This window comes from Asterias rubens, chromosome 14, assembly GCF_902459465.1.
Source record: "Asterias rubens chromosome 14, eAstRub1.3, whole genome shotgun sequence".
Classification (NCBI taxonomy): domain Eukaryota; kingdom Metazoa; phylum Echinodermata; class Asteroidea; order Forcipulatida; family Asteriidae; genus Asterias; species Asterias rubens.
This window is the reverse complement of record NC_047075.1, coordinates 1,210,944-1,228,736: the sequence shown is the minus strand read 5'-3', so window position 1 is coordinate 1,228,736 and position 17,793 is coordinate 1,210,944. Positions and strand designations below refer to the sequence as shown.

Genomic DNA, 17,793 nt, shown 5'->3' with positions numbered 1-17,793 from the left:
ACGTAGTTGAAGTCATGGTGTTGGCAAGAAAATTGGACGTGACATAAACGTTTTTACTATAAACACTTTCACGTGACGAAAGATTTGCACACAGTGAATAATTAGTCTAAAACGTTTACTTCACGTCCGAGATTTTTGCAAACAATTACTTGAGAGCCATGACTTCAAGTACGTACCCAAAACACCCCTTCCCAAATTTCGACAAAATATTATTTCTAAGATACTTACTTAATGATGCATCATCCTCTGGGAGCCACGAATAAAAAATGGCTCTCTAAACAAGCTAAAGACAGATACAAATCGGCTCTGATACCGACACCGCCCGTACACTCTGTGCACAAGCAATGGGTACAGGAATATTGCCATATCCCGGATCCACAGCACGAAAATGAAACCGTCTCTCTTCTCATATATACTGTGCACAAGCAATGGGTGCAGGAATATTGCCATTATCACGGATCCACAGCACGTAAATGTAACGGTCTGTCTTCTCATATACTGTGCACAAGCAATGGGTACAGGAATATTGCCATATCCCGGGTCCAACCAAGGCCCGCGCTCTTTGCACAAGCAATGGGTACAGGAACATTGCCATATCCCGGGTCCACCAAGGCCAATACTGTGCACAAAGCAATGGGTACAGGAATATTGCCATATCCCGGATCCACAGCACGAAAATGTAACGGTCTCTCTTCTCATATACTGTGCACAAGCAACGGGTGCAGGAATTATTGCCATATCCCGGGTCCACAGCACGTAAATGTAACGGGCTGTCTTCTCATATACTGTGCACAAGCAATGGGTACAGGAATATTGCCATATCACGGATCCTTATGCCGTTTATTGCTTAGCACAATGTACGGCCTTGGTGGACCCGGGATATGGCAATATTCCTGTACCCATTGCTTGTGCACAGTATATGAGAAGACGGACCGTTACATTTACGTGGTGTGGACCCGGGATATGGCAATATTCCTGTACCCATTGCTTTGTGCACAGTATGGGCCTTGGTGGACCCGGGATATGGCAATATTCCTGTACCCATTGCTTGTGCACAGTATATGAGAAGACAGACCGTTACATTTACGTGCTGTGGACCCGGGATATGGCAATATTCCTGTACCCATTGCTTGTGCACAGTATATGAGAAGACGGACCGTTACATTTACGTGCTGTGGACCCGGGATAAATGGCAAGTTTCTGTACCTGTTTTGTGCACAGTGTGCACAAAGGTCATGAACCACACGTGTTTATGTTGACACTGATTAGCGCCCCCTATTGAATGACCTTGACTTGTTACGGTTATTCATATGTATTAAGGGCACGCCCATTGATCTTGTGACAATTGACCATCAAAATGGGTGCGTTGGGAAAGCAGTTTTTGATGGTTTGGCAGCTTATTCTGGTGTTTTTTTGCTCAAGATTATTTGTGATCTGCTCAGCGAGTGTGCTCCGTAGCTGGTTGGACGGTAAGGAGGCCATGATGATAGAATAATCATGTTTTTGTGATCCAACCAAATTTTCTTCCTCCATGATCCAACGAAGCAGATCGCGTAATTTGAATAATTTATTTTAATATAATTTATAAACAATAAATAATAATATATGACTCATGAGTTATGATTTCTGTGCAACAAGTCGGAAAGTCAACTTGTCAAATGCATCATTTTAATGAACTCATGGTAGTTTGATGCGATAATAAGTCATAAGTGTTCAGTGTTTTGGGGCGCAGCCATTAATATATTTGAATCTCTGATTGTTTCTTCCCTGAATTTGGCAGATCATAAATATGGAGGCTAATTGTAATAAAGTCATTTCATTTTATTTATTTCAATTTCATTTTTCATTTCATATTTTTATTGATTATGGTTGGTTGGGACTGTCAAGCTAACTGCAAGTGCAAGGACTCTCAAAAATGCAGTGAACTCGAAATCAATGAATGGGTGCGTTCGAATAGCTTCCCTGGGCTACCCCGCGATGCTCACTCGGGTGAGCCCCTGACAGGGGCTAAACAAATAATCACTCACTGCTCTCGTAGTGACGTCATGCCCCTGGACCTGGAATGACCTCAAACTTCAAAGCTATTCGAACGCACCGGGGGCAGACCGGGGTTGATCCAGGGAAGCTAATCGAGCGCACCCATACAGTGCATGCAGACCTTTGTCATAATCAATCAGAAGACCAAAATAAAAAAAAGGAGTACAGTGCCCCAGTAACTGGGTCTACTGTGATTGTTACCCTCCTCCCAACGCAGAAGCCGAGGCTTCGTCGTCGGGAGGAGGGTTTTGTTATCACAACTACTGTACATGATATGGTACTCTACTGCTACCTAGTGCACTAGCCAAGAACCTAATGGAGAGAAGAAATTATAAAGTAGACAAGTTTCAGTTTGCTAGTGGCCCAACACAGAAAGAAATCACTAGCCTCGCAGCTGGTGGTCCAGCGTAAAATTTGATATGTTTAAGCGATAAAGTAAATAAACTATGCTTTTAAAAGATCACAAGTGTTTTGTCTCTCTATGCAGCTCCAGAGTTGACCTTGCAACTCAGGGACGGCTCAACTGATTCAGTAGGACGGCTTGAAATCGAATACTACCGGACGTACTCTACATCAACAACAACAACGTATAAATGGTTTGGTACGATATGCGATCACAACTTCCGTCTTGAGGAAGCGACAGTAGCATGCCGTCAACTCGGGTACCAATACGCCGAAACGAGAACGACGCCCTACTTTGACTCAAATGGTTACTTAGATTTGATCCTACAAGAAGTGAACTGCAATGGGAATGAAGATAGACTCACGGACTGTTACTACGTCATTGACGAAGGGATGACGACATGTGGCAAAAGTAACGAGGTCGGGATTGCATGCACCAATGAGAAGCCTTCAAGCATGTCACCTGATGCCAGCCCGGGTAAGTTATGTAATAATAATTCGCGACATATAGTTTATTTTTTTTATGCAAGTCGCCAGACACACAAGGCCTGAAGGCCACTTCAAGGTGTGGGCTACAATTTTTTTTTTTCCAGAGGCTGTTGCCACCTACTCCTAGAGCTTAAATAGGGTTACCCCTTTCACAGTCCATACGAATGTAGGCTTGGGTATCATCAATCCGAAGCCTGGCCGGTAGAGCAGAAAGCACTACCTACCCAATTTTATGTAGCAAGTGTAGTAATAATAAATTATTTCATTAGCGCTCTATACTTGTATGGGCCTCTAAGGATGAAGTGCTGTGTGGATATGGGTTAGAATTATTATTTTCCTCTGCAGGAGATATACGACTGGTTGGAGGTTCGAATCCCTACGAAGGTCGTCTAGAGGTGTTCTTGGCTGGAACTGAAGAGTGGGCCACCGTCTGTAGCGAGCATTGGGACTTCATAAGGGCTGAGCAAGTCTGTGAGAAGCTTGGGTACCGTCCTGCTACATCGATCGGGACAACACCCTCGGGCGAAGCGGGGACGGGTCCGGTTACAAGCTGTCTACAGACTGACAGGTATCTGAATACTACGCAATGTCAGAGCAGTCAACTCTGCAGCGAGAGTGTAGGTGTAGAGATAGTCTGCAGCGGCAGAGAGCCAGGTAAATTATACAGGGGTGATATGAGAGTCATTACTAATAAAATACTAATACTAACAAAATCAAATGTATGTTGGAATGATGCCATTTCTACCGTTTGGTAACCCTGTGGTTTAGATTCGAAGGAGCTTTTGAAAACAGTATCCAAAGCACTAGAGAAGTAGACAAATGAGCAGGATTTCTTTATTTGTAGAACAAAATATTGTCTGAATTTCTTCACCAGGCCGACATAGAAAGTCTGAATTGAGCCAAAAGTCTGAACAATCTCATCCCTGATAATAATAATAATAACAATAATGATTGATTTTTTATATAGCACTTCACCCACCTGAAGGGCGTCTTAAAGCGCTTCCAACATGATTACCTGGTCACTGGGCCATTTAAATGATTCCTTAAACTGTCTCAGCCCCCTGGGAGTGTACAACCCTTTTGCGCTAGTAAGCTAAATCAATCACAAGAACTATTTCTGCCCTCACAGGAACCCATTTGCCCCTGGGTGAAGCGAAGCAATTAGTTCCATTTATATCTCATGAAACAGGCTCCTTCTTGCTCTTTAAGGATGAAACTTAATTTTCTTCTTGGCGTATGATTTTTGTTTCAAGGTCGACAGGATGAGGTCAGACTAGTCGGTGATTCAGCTGAAACTGAAGGACGAGTCGAGTTCTTCGACCAAAACACTTGGAAGACGCTGTGCTCGGATGACTGGGGGTTTGAAGAGGTTCGAGCAACTTGTCGACAGCTTGGTCTGCCAGAACCCTCGGCAGCTGTACCGTCAGGAGGGTTGTTCGGGGACGGGTCCGGTTACAAGCAGAGTAGTGTCGCATGCACGGGTTTAGAGCTAAATCTTCAAAGTTGTTCTTGGACATTGAGTACTTCGTGTAGAAACGGTGGTGCTAGTGCTCGATGTGGCACCATAGTCAACAAGGAAGGTACACAATTCTTTTTAATAATTTCTTTACAAATGCAATGTTTGGTTGTACTAGGTTCAAAACAACTGTTTTGCTTTTTATACCAGTAGATTTTTTAATGGTAATTAGTTAGCAACCACTAATTCTCATTTTCATGTTGTGTGTGCAAAAAGATAAAAAAACACTTGTTTTTTTTAAAGCCATTGGACCCTTTTGGTAAACAGTATTGTCCAGGGCCCACACTTCGTGTATCACAACTTCTATATCAAATAACAAACCTTTGAAAATTTAGGCTCAATCGATCATCGGAGTCGGGAGAAAATAACGGAAAAAACCCACCCTTGTATCCGCGCGTTTCGCCGTGTCATGACATGTGTTTAAAATAAATCCGTAATTCTCGCTAACGAGAATTTATATTGTTTTACTGTTTTCTCAAAAAGTAAAGCATTTCATGGAATAATATTTCAAGAGAAGTCTTTCACCACTACCTTCTGTAAACCCTGTAAGTTATTTGTAAATCTGTGAACTTTTTTTTTTCCTGTACCAAGTGTCCAATGGTTTTGATGAATTTTAAATTTTTTCCAATTCTCTGTCTTTGCAGTGCAAGAGTTTGACCTTCGTCTCAACGATGGGCAGACAAGTCTAGAAGGTCGTCTGGAAATGTTCTACCAAGGGGAGTGGGGAGCAGTCTGTGACAGCAACTTCAACATGGAGGAGGCAACAGTAGCTTGCCGTCATTTGGGATTCCAGTCGGCAGATCGGCAAAAACGTTTTAGCGAAACCTACAACGACTATTTTCTGAACATGGTCAACTGCAACGGGGATGAGTTGAATCTTCTAGACTGCTACCATGTCGTGAATGATTTTGCATGTCACGTCAATAAGGAAGTTGGTCTCGTCTGTTCTAATCTCCCTGCTATTAGTATGCCTTCCTATCCCTCGCTTGGTGAGTATAAGAACAGATTCCTTTGTTAAAAAGTTGGTATACCGCATAAAGTGTAAACGTTGGTGGCTCAAAGTTTAATTTGGGGTTTGTTCTGATGGCTAAATCATCGGATTGTGGGTTTCGATTTCTGGTTGTGACTCTTATAATAGTAAGACATTTGTAAAGCGCCTAATGCGAAAAGCCTCAAAGCGCATAAAGAGAACAATAAAATATACAATGAAAGAAAGATACAAATTACAAGTAAGGAGATTACAAAAAAACAGCTCTGAACAAATGAGTTTTCAACAGAGACTTAAAACATTGTAAAGAACTAGCCTGGTGAATATGCACAGGAAGACTATTAAGCAAAACACTTGACCAATATTGCTGCGTCCTTCTTATGGGACGTTAAGGTGTAAGTCCTGTGTGTTGAGTAACGCACATAAAAGAACCCAGAGCACTTATCGTAAAGAGAAGGGGTTCGCCTTGGTGTTCATGGTTTATTAATTATTAATGTTGCGCCACAGTACTCACAAAACCATTACATGGTGCTATGTAAAGGAATAGGTCTCACACTTGAGCAATGTAGCTCCACAATACCTTGCAGGAAATAAAAGTGGTTTTGAAGCGACTTGAGCGTCACTGAGTGGCGGGTATGAGCACTATATAAGAGTTCAGCCATAAATTAAATTCCTTTGACTTTTTCTTTTGCATAAGGTGACCTTCAACTTGTAGGAGGATCGACCCCGTACGAAGGTCGGGTTCAAGTCTTCATTGGAGGTTGGTCGACTGTCTGCGGGGACGGCATAGACTTCAGTTGGGCCGAACAAGCTTGTCAGAAACTTGGGTTCCGTCCTGCTTCCTCTGTGGGTAGCGGTCGCTATGGGACGGGTAGTGGCCCCCTTGCAAGATGTCCAGCAGGGGTCGACGGATTTGACACGGAGAACTGTCAAGAGATCACTAGCATTGACCCTACATGTACTCACAGCACAGATGTAGATATTGTTTGTAACGGGGTTGATAAAGGTAAATTTTATTTAAAAAAAAGAAACCATTCATCAACGGATGGACCTGTTAGAATGATAATTTGTATTGTGATACATAAAGTGTTTCAGAGTATCCTGATGATGACTAGAACAAGCAGGTCGAAGGGTGGTCAGTTAGGATGAGTGTGGTAGGAGGTCATTAGACAAAAGAGTTATTCTAGTCCAAGAGACAGCCAGTCTGGACACTGGTGTCTGGGTGGGCATTGCATCAATCGGGATGGGCTTCTAGTCCAAGAGACAGCCAGTCTGGACACTGGTGTCTGGGTGGGCATTGCATCAATCGGGATGTGCTTTTAGTTCAAGAGACAGCCAGTCTGGACACTGGTGTCTGGGTGGGCATTGCATCAATCGGATGGGCTTGTGAGCCTGAGGTAGTGGAAGTGTGAGGCACAACAAATTATAGGTTTACATTAATAGTGTCAACAAATTAACAAGATTAAATGACCTTGTTTTGTGCCCATATTGTAATAATGCTTTTGTGTTTCAATTTTAATTTTAAAGGTCGACAGGGTCAGGTCAGACTTGTCGACGGATCGATTGAAACCGAAGGACAAGTTGAGTTCTTCGACAAAAACACTTGGAAGACGCTGTGCTCGGATGACTGGGGGATTGAAGAGGTCCAGTCAACTTGTAGACAGCTTGGGCTGCCGGAACCCTCCTCAGCAGTACCGCCAGGAGGGTCATTCGGGAGGAATGGAGCAGGCGACACGTTGCCGAATAGTATCATATGTACTGGTCAAGAGCTCACTCTTCAAAATTGTTTTTGGACGGCAAGAGCTATGCCGTGTTCCACCGGTGGTGCCGGTGCTCAATGTGGTATGAGACCAGCAGGTAAGGATCCCAATCAATCACCTGGGTGGGAAGCAATTTATGGTAGTTCCTTGCTCACTTCAGGACACAGCCATCTTGAGCTCCCATCAGAGGAACTGGCTTTAATAGATGGAAATTTGCATCGGGGATAAAGAATATGAATTTTTGTTTTTACCCATATACACCGATGTGTGTTAGCACTGTATACTAAGTACTCTCCCAAGCTCTGTGAAATAAATCACAGGAATTTTACTCAAGAGCAGTGTCATACCAAAATAAATATTATTTTTATTTAGAACAATAAAGAAATAATTTGTTTTGTTATTACTGTACAGCCGTGGAATTTGATCTGCGATTGGCTAATGGCAGTTCCATCACGGAGGGCCGTGTCGAGATGCTTTACCAGGGCGAGTGGGGAAGCATTTGTAAACCAAGCGTCAAGAACCTGGAAGCAACATTCATCTGTAATCAACTTGGCTTTCAATATTCTGACGGGATAAAGTCATTTGGTAGAGGAAGCGGGGAGGTGCTCGTCAGCGGGTTAAACTGCAACGGGAATGAAGGGAGTATTTTAGAGTGCTATCACAAATTAGATGACTCCGAGTGCGCCCAGTACAGATATGATCTCGGTGTCATCTGCTCGAATCTTCCCCCATTGACGGAAGAGGCTGGGGTTACTGTTGGTGAGTTTATTTAGTAGAGAAATTATATGGTGCGTTCGATTAGCTTCCCTTGGAAGGCGAGGCAAGACACCACTGCGCCAACCTGACTCTCTCTCGTGGAAGTGTTGTGGCCGAGCAGTTAAGATCACCGAATTTCAAACTCTGGTGTTTTTGATCAGCAGAGTGTGAGTTCGAATCTCCAGCCGTGAGACTTGTTTCCTCGTCCTTTGGATGGGACGTAAAGCCGTTGGTCCCATGTGTTGTGTAAGGCATGTAAAAGAACCCAGTGCACTTATCAAAAAGAGAAGGGGTTCGCCCCGGTGTCATTATTATTATTATTATTATTAAAACTTTGTTTTGCTTCACAGGAGACTTGCGACTATCAGGAGGTCCCAGCCTCTACGAAGGCCGAGTGGAAATGTACATTTCAGACGTCATAGGTTGGGCAACCGTCTGTGAGAAAAATGTTGACTTCGGTTGGGCCGTGCGAGCCTGTCAGAAACTTGAGTATCGTCCAGCTACATCATTTGGTACGATGCGCAACACTACTGGCGGCGGACCAATCGTCCTCTGCGATGGAGGACTGGCAGCTGAATACTGTCAAGTCGTAAACCAGACGGATCCAACTGTTTCTTGTAATCACATGAGGGACGTTCATGTTGTCTGCGATGGCTATGACACTGGTTAGTTGGGATTGACAATAAAGTTTAAAACGGTCTTAAACATGTTTAAAGGAATATTACAGAATTGGTTTTTGCTAACAAAACAGTTGCTTGCAGTGTAAGCACTTCATGTAATCCATCATATGCATAAACTGACAAACCTGTAGAAGTTTGAGATCGATTGGCCATCTGGGTCACGAGAGAACGGTGAAAAATTGATTACAAATTTTGCATTGCATCGATGCCAAAATAAAAAAGAATAAAATGCTTACTGAGCGATAAACTCAAAACGCTACATGAAATTATTTATTTCTCCTCAAATATGACATTTCAGACAGAAATATTTCAAGGGATATTTTCAACTATCATCATCATTAGACCGTGTAAGTTTTATGTAACTGGGGCTGCGAAGAGCAACTTACGTTCACAGGGTAACTTGTATAATTATCGTACCACCAGAAATTCAGGATCATTTTTAGTTGCAGGACCTAGGATATGGAATTCCACTCCACATCCCATCAAAAGTTCTAGCTCCGTTGTTCAAAAGGTCACTGAAAACATACTTTTTTTATCAGTAACTCTTGCCTGGCTTGGCCTGCAAATTTTGTTAAGAGAGACCAGCATTTGCGAGTCTTTCTTTGGCTCAATGCTGCTCCCTTGGCGTGGTATAGACCTCTATCATGGTGCAGCCATCTTGAATTTTTTGATATCAATGTAACCAAAACCGAAGCTGGAAGAACAAAATAGTCTGGTTCCTATTTGCAAAATGCTTATTAGCATTCATTATTGTTGTACGATACAAGAAACATGACCAAGTGTTTTTTTAAATTATTATTAACTGTCTATCCAAGCATATCAGGAGCTCTTGTTAAAGTGCAGTGGAATAAATACTTAATGCTGGAAAGTTTCTGCACTCTATATATGTATTTTATTTATTTTTATTTTATTAATAAAGGTAGCTTTGGAGACATCCGACTACAGAACGGAACGGAACCGACCGAAGGGAGCGTTGAGATATTCTACGAGAATGTTTGGCGGAGAGTTTGCGCAGATGACTGGGGCTTTGAAGAAGCCAAGACTGCCTGTTACCAGCTCGGTATGCCGGTACCGAACAACACAGTACCAGGAGGGACGTTCAGTGGTAACCCAAACAGGGACTTCGTCTCGCAGAAATTTAACTGCTTTGCACTACGACCTCTGGAGCGCTATCGGCGAGTTAACTTTTGCCCTTTGACCCGGCGTGAGACACCGTGCAGCGCGGGTGATGCTGCTGTTCAGTGTGGCATATGGAGTGATGGTGAGTGTTTGGTTATACTGAGCATTTGTGTAAAGTGCGCACGTCACACGCAGCTACTGTGCCACAGTCACCATTTTGGATTTTAACGCCGCGTTGCCTAAAATGGCCATTTCACTAAATAACGCACAGTGACATTGCCCACCAGTATGGTGCATCTGAGATTATTTTGATGATGACGTCAGGTGAATTGGGTCCATCAGTCAATCAGAGGGCATTTGTATAGCGCCAAAATCAACCAAAAATTTTCAATAGACTGGTCCCCTGTCTTCATCGGCAAGGGAAGACAGGTATTGGTTTTATAGAACCAGTGATTTCATTGGAGGTCCCCAGTCTTTATTGGTAATTACTCAAATTAACTGTTAGCATAAAAGCGTACTTGGTAACGAGCAATGGAGAGCTGTTGATAGTTTAAAAACATTGTGAGAAACAAAATCAAGCATCTCAAACCACACAACTTGTGCGAGCAAGGGTGTTTTTTCTTCCACTATTCTCACGCAACTTCGACAGCCAAGTGAGCTCAAGTTTTCAGAGGTTCATTATTTTATATGTTGAGATTCACCAAGTGACAATTACCGAGTGTCTATTGTGCCTTCAGAAAGCTGAACATGCTTTCAACGAGCACCAGCAGTGAAATAGAAACACACGAGCATTGGTTAAATGTCTTTTATGAATTGAATTGAATTGAGTATTTGTTTTATTTCATGTTTTGTAAAAATTTCATTTACAGCCAAAGAAGGAGATATTCGCTTAAATGGTGGAGCAGTCAACTCCATCGGACGTGTTGAAATTTTTCATGCTGACCAGTGGGGGGCTATCTGCCACGGTGACACTTTGCGCAAAGAAGACACTGTCGCCTGTCGTCAGTTGGGCTTTCTGTCGTCGCGCTCGTACCCTTACAACATCAGCTACTATCTTCCTACGCTGCCTGTTTTGCTAAAAATAGAAGAATGTACCGGAAAAGAGGAAAATGTGACTGAGTGCGCAACTGGATTCGTTGAAGACCGCCCTTTTTGTGAGGGTCCTTATTGCTGTACTTTTTTCCTCAAGGTTCATTGCGACCCCCGACCCAGGGTACAGAGTAAGTATGAAGACTTCTGAAGACCGTCAAACGTATTGGTTGAAACCATGCAATTCCTCAAGTGAAAGGAACGCTATTGGTCCAATTACCAAATTCTAAATCTGAGGTCTCGAAATCAAATTCGTAGAAAACTACTTCTTTCTCAAAAACTGTGTTACTTCAGAGGGAGCCGTTTCTCACAATGTTTTATACTATCAACCTCTCCCCATTACTTGTTACCAATTAAGGTTTTATGCTAACAATTATTTTGAGTAATTACCAATAGTGTCCACTGCCTTTAAAGTGTTTCCTAAAATTAAACTGGTACTAGCAAGAAGCACATGTTATTTTGTGTGGCAAATAAAGCAAAGCTTATTTCCAATACTGACTTCACTGCTTTTCTGGTACTTTGTTTTAGGCTTTGAGGTGAGTCTAGTAAACGGACCCTATCCAAACCAAGGCACAGTCCAAGTGATGTTTGACGGATTCAAGGGCGCAATATGCCATTATGACTGGGACGAATCGGAGGGTGAAGTCATCTGTCGGCAGCTTGGGTACCAGTCTCTTGTTGTTGCCATACCCGGCTGGGACGCTAAGGATCTGTATAGTTACGCAGAGGAGGACTTCTTGATTCGAGACTTGGAGTGCGAGGGGACGGAGGGGAATCTTGCTGATTGTTATTATCGTATCCCTGGCGACGGTATCTGCAGTGGGTTCTCTGGAAACCAGGCTGCCGTGGTGTGCTACAGTGATGAGTACCCAAGTGTTGACCCAAGACCAACAGAGAGTAAGACAAAGTTGTGTAACAGATTTCTTCTGTGGTAGTGTCGTGACCGAGCGGTTATAAGAGCACCGAATTCAAACTCTGGTGTTTCTGATCAGCAGAGTGTGGGTTTTCGAATGGCAGTTGTGACACTTATGTCCTTAACCAAGGCACTTCACCACTGCTTCGTCCTTCTGACGGGACGTAATAGTGAATCCAGAAGCTATAATTATTTCTTGTTATTTCATTTTGTGTATTCCGTGCCAAAGATCGAGTGGTTTTGTCCTTATTATCTTTCTTGTTATTTTCTTTATGTGAATAGGGAGTCCAGAATCTACAAGAACTCAAAACATCATTATCGGGGTCGTCGTCGCAGTTGTTGTCTTTCTACTACTGTGCTTCGCATGCCATAAGATGAATAGGAAGCATGGAGAAAATACAATAATGACGCGTACATCGTCTAGGAACCCGTATCAACCGGTAAACACCCAAGTCACACAAGTAACACAGCTGTTTCTCTACTTATCTATTTACTTTTGTCGTCTACAGTTAAGGCCGAGTCACACTGCAGCGATAACGATAACGATCACGACGCAAAGAGAACGCGTTCTATTGGTTGATTTGCTCCACGCAGAATACACACACGCTCATTCAACCAATAGAATGCGTTATCTTTGCGTCGTAATCGTTATCGCTGCAGTGGGACCGGGCCTTTAGCCTGGTATTTTATTCTTTGTGGTTTGTCGTCAGCATTTTATAGTGTCATTGTTCACTTTGTCCGTCTTGTCCTTGTTCGTCTTCGCTGTTTGTTTGTTTGTTTGTTTGTTTGTTTGTTTGTATGTATAAGGGCTATTTTCTACAAGCCTCGCTTTACTCTAACGGCCTCATGCTCTCGATCCTCTCTTGTACATAGTTAATTCCTAGTTAGTTATTATTTGCTTTAAAGCCATTATACACTTTCGGTAAAAAAAAAAAAAAAAAGTTCACATAATTTACAGGGTTTACAGGAAGTAATGGTGAAAGACTTCTCTTGAAATATTACTCCATGAAATCCTTAACTTTTTGAGAAAACATTAAAACAATATAAATTCTCGTTAGCGAGAATTACGGATTTATTTTAAACACATGTCATGACTTGGCGAAACGCGCGGAAACAAGAGTGGGTTTACCTGTTATTTTCTCCCGACTCCGATGACCGATTGAGCCTAAATTTTCACAGGTTTGTTATTTTATATATAAGTTGTGATACACGAAGTGTGGGACTTGGACAATACTGTTTACCGAAAGTGTATAATGGCTTTAACATTATATTTATTTTGTTTACTTGTATGCATTTTTGGTTTTGATTTTTGGGGTTGAACAAAGAAATGACTAGAGAGGCATTTTTATTTGTTTACCTTATTTCTATGTATCTGATCAAATCTTATGGTGTTCTATTTTCCAACAAGAGTTGAATTTAATTGAACTCAATATGTAGCAATTTGTTTAAGACACTGGACCCCATTGGTAATTGTCAAAGACCAGTATTCTCACTTGGTCTATCCCAACATATGCATAAAATGACAAATCTGTGCAATATATTTCAATAGTTCAATAGTTCAATAATACGTTTACCTTGACTCAATTGGCCATTAAATTTGCAAGAGAATGATGAAAGAAAAAACAAAAAATTTGTGTGCTTTCATCAGATGCCTGAATAAAGGTCGTGCCTGGCATCAGGAACATTGTGTTTTGTGTCAATACCAAAAGTACCAAAGCCCTTTAATTGGAAAGCACAAGTTCCAACCCTTAAGTTTGTGTTGTTCAATTTAACAGGATCTACCGCCACACTACAATGACGTGACCAATTCCCCTGACTCGTACCCTGTAGTAGCCAGTGGATCATCGCTAGGTTCCGATTCGAGCACCACGGTCGAACAGACAGCAGTCTAGCCTCAACATCTGACGTCACACCAAGGCTTGTGAATTACACCAGAGATCTGCCGTTGAGCCTACCTACATAATGACCTTTGACCTCACATCATTTTACATGGCTTTCATGGTCTTGGAGATTCCCAGTTAAAATTGATGTACATGTGAATACATATAAGCCAATACATGTCCTTTATCAGAGCAAGATAAATGGGCAGACATCATTTCTAGCCTGAGCATCTGACGTCAAAATGCTAATTGTTTGGTTATAATTATAGTTTAAGCCATCAATTTGTACATTTTAAATTGTCTATTTACTCATTTAAATTCTCAAAGCTATGCACAAAGTTACACACAACTTTCACGTTTTTAGTTAACAGGGACAACCAAAACCTGCAAACATTCCAAACACTTTGAAATAATTGTTATGGAAAATTTTATATATTTTGTGATTTTTTTATGAGCCACACCTCCTGCCATGCTCTTGAGCTTGCCAAACTAATTTTAAATACTTATTTTGTATAGATTCAATTAAGTTATAAGATAACTTTCATTTAAATAATTAATAGAAATCCAGCACAACCAATGATTGTTTATTAAAAACGAATTTAAATGAATTTACTGCAGTAACATTTCTCAGGTAGTGCAGTCTTTATAGGGATTATTCTTTCTGCATGAAAATGTTCGCTCCAGATGTTTTGCTGATTTTTAAAATGAAACTTGTACATGAACAAGATGGCGATAGCATGATGGTATATTATCAGGCATACTTATTGCCAGAATAATAACAATAGTAATAGTGCCCATTTTTAATGCGCCATGTCTGTCTAAAAGACACTCCTGGCGCAGGATAGAAGAATAAGCAAGTGTGCCTACAATGAGTAACAGAGATTTAAACAGCTACCAGAGCGGAATGTTTTTAACTTAAATTTTATTTTTACTTGTTTATAATGCACTTGTTCACTATTTCAATGTAATTTTGATATGTGTACACTTCTGATTTTTTCATAATTATTGTTTTAAAAATCAGGGCCCAACGTAGAGGTTTTGAAAGACTAAAAACACTTGACAATGCCGCTGACGTCATGTGTGGGAGTTTGCTTTGTTATACCTCCACGCTGCAACAAAGCGGCTTTACAAATTAAAACTCGCAATAAAGACATTTTGAGAGTGATTAGGTAACGTAACAAAAGCGCTGAATAAGGGTATTGAAAAGGATTGTTTTTTTTACACAATTAAAATCTATTTATAATCATATGACTCGATTTCCTTTTTTATTGAAAACATTTCAAATGAAATTCAGCAAAGTTCACAACTTTACATTTTCGTTCAAGCAGGTCTTTAAGCACAAAAATAAGTTTTTGAATGAGTTTTGAAGCTGGTATAAGTAGTGACTTGTCGGAGTTTGTAGTCGGCATGATCAAACAAACTAATATAAAATTTAGAATTGTTAACGGGGATAATAGACCGTATTGAAATATGACGTCTTGCAGCTCAAATCTCGACCTATGTACAAGATGGCGTCTGTGTGTGTGCGTTTGGCGCGCGTCCATGTGCCGTAAAAATCAAACCGAGAATGTTGTATGCTGCGTGCTTCGATGATGTACGCGTTTGGACGCGCATACGGTTTGCCGAACAAGATGGCGACTTTTCATTGAAAAAAGGGGTTATTCAATACGGTCTATTATGGTATCGAGTCCATTAATTTGTATTGATTTGTTCACTTTGTATTCTGTTTTTATATTGTTGCTTGTTTGGTGTTTATGTGCTACATTTGTACCACGTAACAGGGTCTTGTATACTATATAAATAGATGGCGCATTGTAAATTCATCTTTAAAAAGCCACTTGGCCATTTTCATTTTGAAAAGTGTGCTTCCAACGGAAATTCATATAGTCTATCTACCTTTTAAAGGGGGCACCGAGGCCGCCAAGATTAGGGGCACCGAGGCCGCCAAGACTAGGGGCACCGAGGCCGCCAAGATTAGGGGCAACAGAGGCCGCCAAGATTAGGGGCACCGAGGCCGCCAAGATTAGGGGCACCGAGGCCGCCAAGATTAGGGGCAACAGAGGCCGCCAAGATTAGGGGCACCGAGGCCGCCAAGATTAGGGGCACCGAGGCCGCCAAGATTAGGGGCACCGAGGCCGCCAAGATTAGGGGCAACAGAGGCCGCCAAGATTAGGGGCACCGAGGCCGCCAAGATTAGGGGCACCGAGGTCGCCAAGATTAGGGGCAACAGAGGCCGCCAAGATTAGGGGCACCGAGGCCGCCAAGATTAGGGGCACCGAGGCCGCCAAGATTAGGGGCAACAGAGGCCGCCAAGATTAGGGGCAACAGAGGCCGCCAAGATTAGGGGCAACAGAGGCCGCCAAGATTAGGGGCACCGAGGCCGCCAAGATTAGGGGCACTGAGGCCGCCAAGATTAGGGGCACCGAGGCCGCCAAGATTAGGGGCACCGAGGCCGCCAAGATTAGGGGCAACAGAGGCCGCCAAGATTAGGGGCAACAGAGGCCGCCAAGATTAGGGGCAACAGAGGCCATGGCCTCCGTGTAATTACAGATCTGTTTCTGTTATTTTATACTGAGAGTCTTAGAGGCTTTATTACACAATTGGCAGTGCATATAAAATAGTATGGCTTGAACAACCACTGGACCATCGGCCAGAGTCCAGTAATTTTAGCCACTTGGCCAGCAACTCACATTGCTTGAAATAATCACTGGACCATCGGCAAGAGTCCAATAATTTTAGCCACTTGGCCAGCAACTCACATTGCTTAAAATAATCACTGGACCATCGGCCAGAGTCCAGTAATTTTAGCCACTTGGCCAGCAACTCACATTGCTTGAAATAACCACTGGACCATCGGCCAGAGTCCAGTAATTTTAGCACTTGGCCAGCAACTCACATTGCTTGAAATAACCACTGGACCATCGGCCAGAGTCCAGTAATTTTAGCCACTTGGCCAGCAACTCACATTGCTTGAAATAACCACTGGACCATCGGCCAGAGTCCAGTAATTTTAGCACTTGGCCAGTAACTCACATTGCTTGAAATAACCACTGGACCATCGGCCAGAGTCCAGCAATTTTAGCACTTGGCCATGCAGTAAATCACAGGGTTTATTTTTGTTTTCATTGCTACATTGTAGTTTGGTTTTACTTAAGAACTTATTTTAAAAGTATTGAGTATTGATGTTTTTTAAATGTATATAACAGATACAATTTCTATGCAGATTCTAGATTCTAGTTATTATATTCGCATTTATGTTTTTATTGGAAATAATTCTGCCACAATATTTTAATAACTTTCGATAATTTTAAGTTTTTTTTTTTTCCCCCAAGATTTTCATAAAATCTGCTTTATGTATTCAGGTCGTACAATGCTGCTTTTTAATCTGTGTGCATGAACAAAAAAAATGCAATAATATTCGTGGCAATAAGTTGCCCAGTTCTTTCCTGACCCCCCCCCCCCCCCCTTGTGGGAGGGGGGACCTTTTTAAGTTTTAGTTGTGATATATATATACTTTGCTTTGGAATGCTTTTAAAACAATACTTAAACACTTTTTTTTAAACGATCTATGAGGAATAAAAAGTCGATATTAAGAAGGAGTTCATGGTTATTTGTTGTTGTTTGTGTTGTTGTTTTCTCCTGTTTATTTACATAATCAAATAGTACATCAAACCCACAACCCAAATTTATTTAAGTTTCTTTATAATCTATCGCAAACAATAAATGCAAATGTCAATAGTCCACCCCGTTATACATGTTATAAAGAGTGCTGTCATCAAGAGAACATTCTGAAGTCCGCATCTCGTTTCTGCTTGAAAGCGAACTTGATCACTGCACTAGCCAAGAATCCAATATAGAGAAAACAAGTTTCAGTTTAAAGGCAGTGGACACTATTGGTAATTACTCAAAATAAGTATTAGCATTACTTGGTAACGAGCAATGGAGAGAGGTTGGTAGTATAAAACATTGTGAGAAACGGCTCCCTCTGAAGTGGAGTAGTTTTCGAGAAAGAAGTAATTTTCCACAAATTTGATTTCGAGACCTCAAGTTTAGAATTTGAGGTCTCGAAATGAAGCATCTGAAAGCACACAACTTTGTGTGACAAGGGTGCTTTTTTTTCATTCATAGTTATCTCGAAACTCCGGCGACCAATCGACCTCAAAT

The 17,793-nt window shown here is 41.8% G+C and overlaps 1 protein-coding gene and 1 long non-coding RNA gene across 4 annotated transcripts; both read left to right on the top strand.

Annotated features, from left to right (window-relative positions):
- The first annotated feature begins 1,171 nt into the window (after nt 1-1,171).
- Nucleotides 1,172-14,911, top strand: LOC117299318 (deleted in malignant brain tumors 1 protein-like). 2 transcript variants are annotated; one of them, XM_033782836.1, is made up of 14 exons: nt 1,172-1,469; nt 2,525-2,917; nt 3,274-3,582; nt 4,182-4,508; nt 5,089-5,433; nt 6,130-6,438; nt 6,960-7,289; nt 7,604-7,951; nt 8,299-8,613; nt 9,548-9,889; nt 10,617-10,967; nt 11,365-11,733; nt 12,032-12,189; nt 13,525-14,911. In XM_033782836.1, exons 1-14 carry the CDS (start codon nt 1,358-1,360, stop codon nt 13,639-13,641), a joined length of 4,125 nt encoding a protein of 1,374 aa, XP_033638727.1. In that variant the 5' UTR covers nt 1,172-1,357; the 3' UTR covers nt 13,642-14,911. The 2 variants fall into 2 exon arrangements, with proteins under 2 accessions (XP_033638727.1, XP_033638725.1); XM_033782834.1 differs by having other exon boundaries at nt 12,032-12,210.
- An 804-nt stretch (nt 14,912-15,715) lies between these two features.
- LOC117299320 lies at nt 15,716-17,369 on the top strand. 2 transcript variants are annotated; one of them, XR_004520062.1, is made up of 2 exons: nt 15,716-15,836; nt 15,960-17,369. It is a non-coding gene; the product is annotated as an uncharacterized LOC117299320 (long non-coding RNA). The 2 variants fall into 2 exon arrangements; XR_004520061.1 differs by having other exon boundaries at nt 15,910-17,369.
- The last annotated feature ends 424 nt before the right edge of the window (nt 17,370-17,793 follow it).

Bases quoted from the DNA above. Each gene is read 5' to 3' on its own strand.
- LOC117299318 (XM_033782834.1), top strand. From the start codon at position 1,358: ATGGGTGCGTTGGGAAAGCAGTTTTTGATGGTTTGGCAGCTTATTCTG. The intron at 1,470-2,524 runs GTAAGGAGGCCA...CTCTCTATGCAG, and splicing joins GCTCCGTAGCTGGTTGGACG to CTCCAGAGTTGACCTTGCAA. The intron at 10,968-11,364 runs GTAAGTATGAAG...ACTTTGTTTTAG, and splicing joins CCCCCGACCCAGGGTACAGA to GCTTTGAGGTGAGTCTAGTA.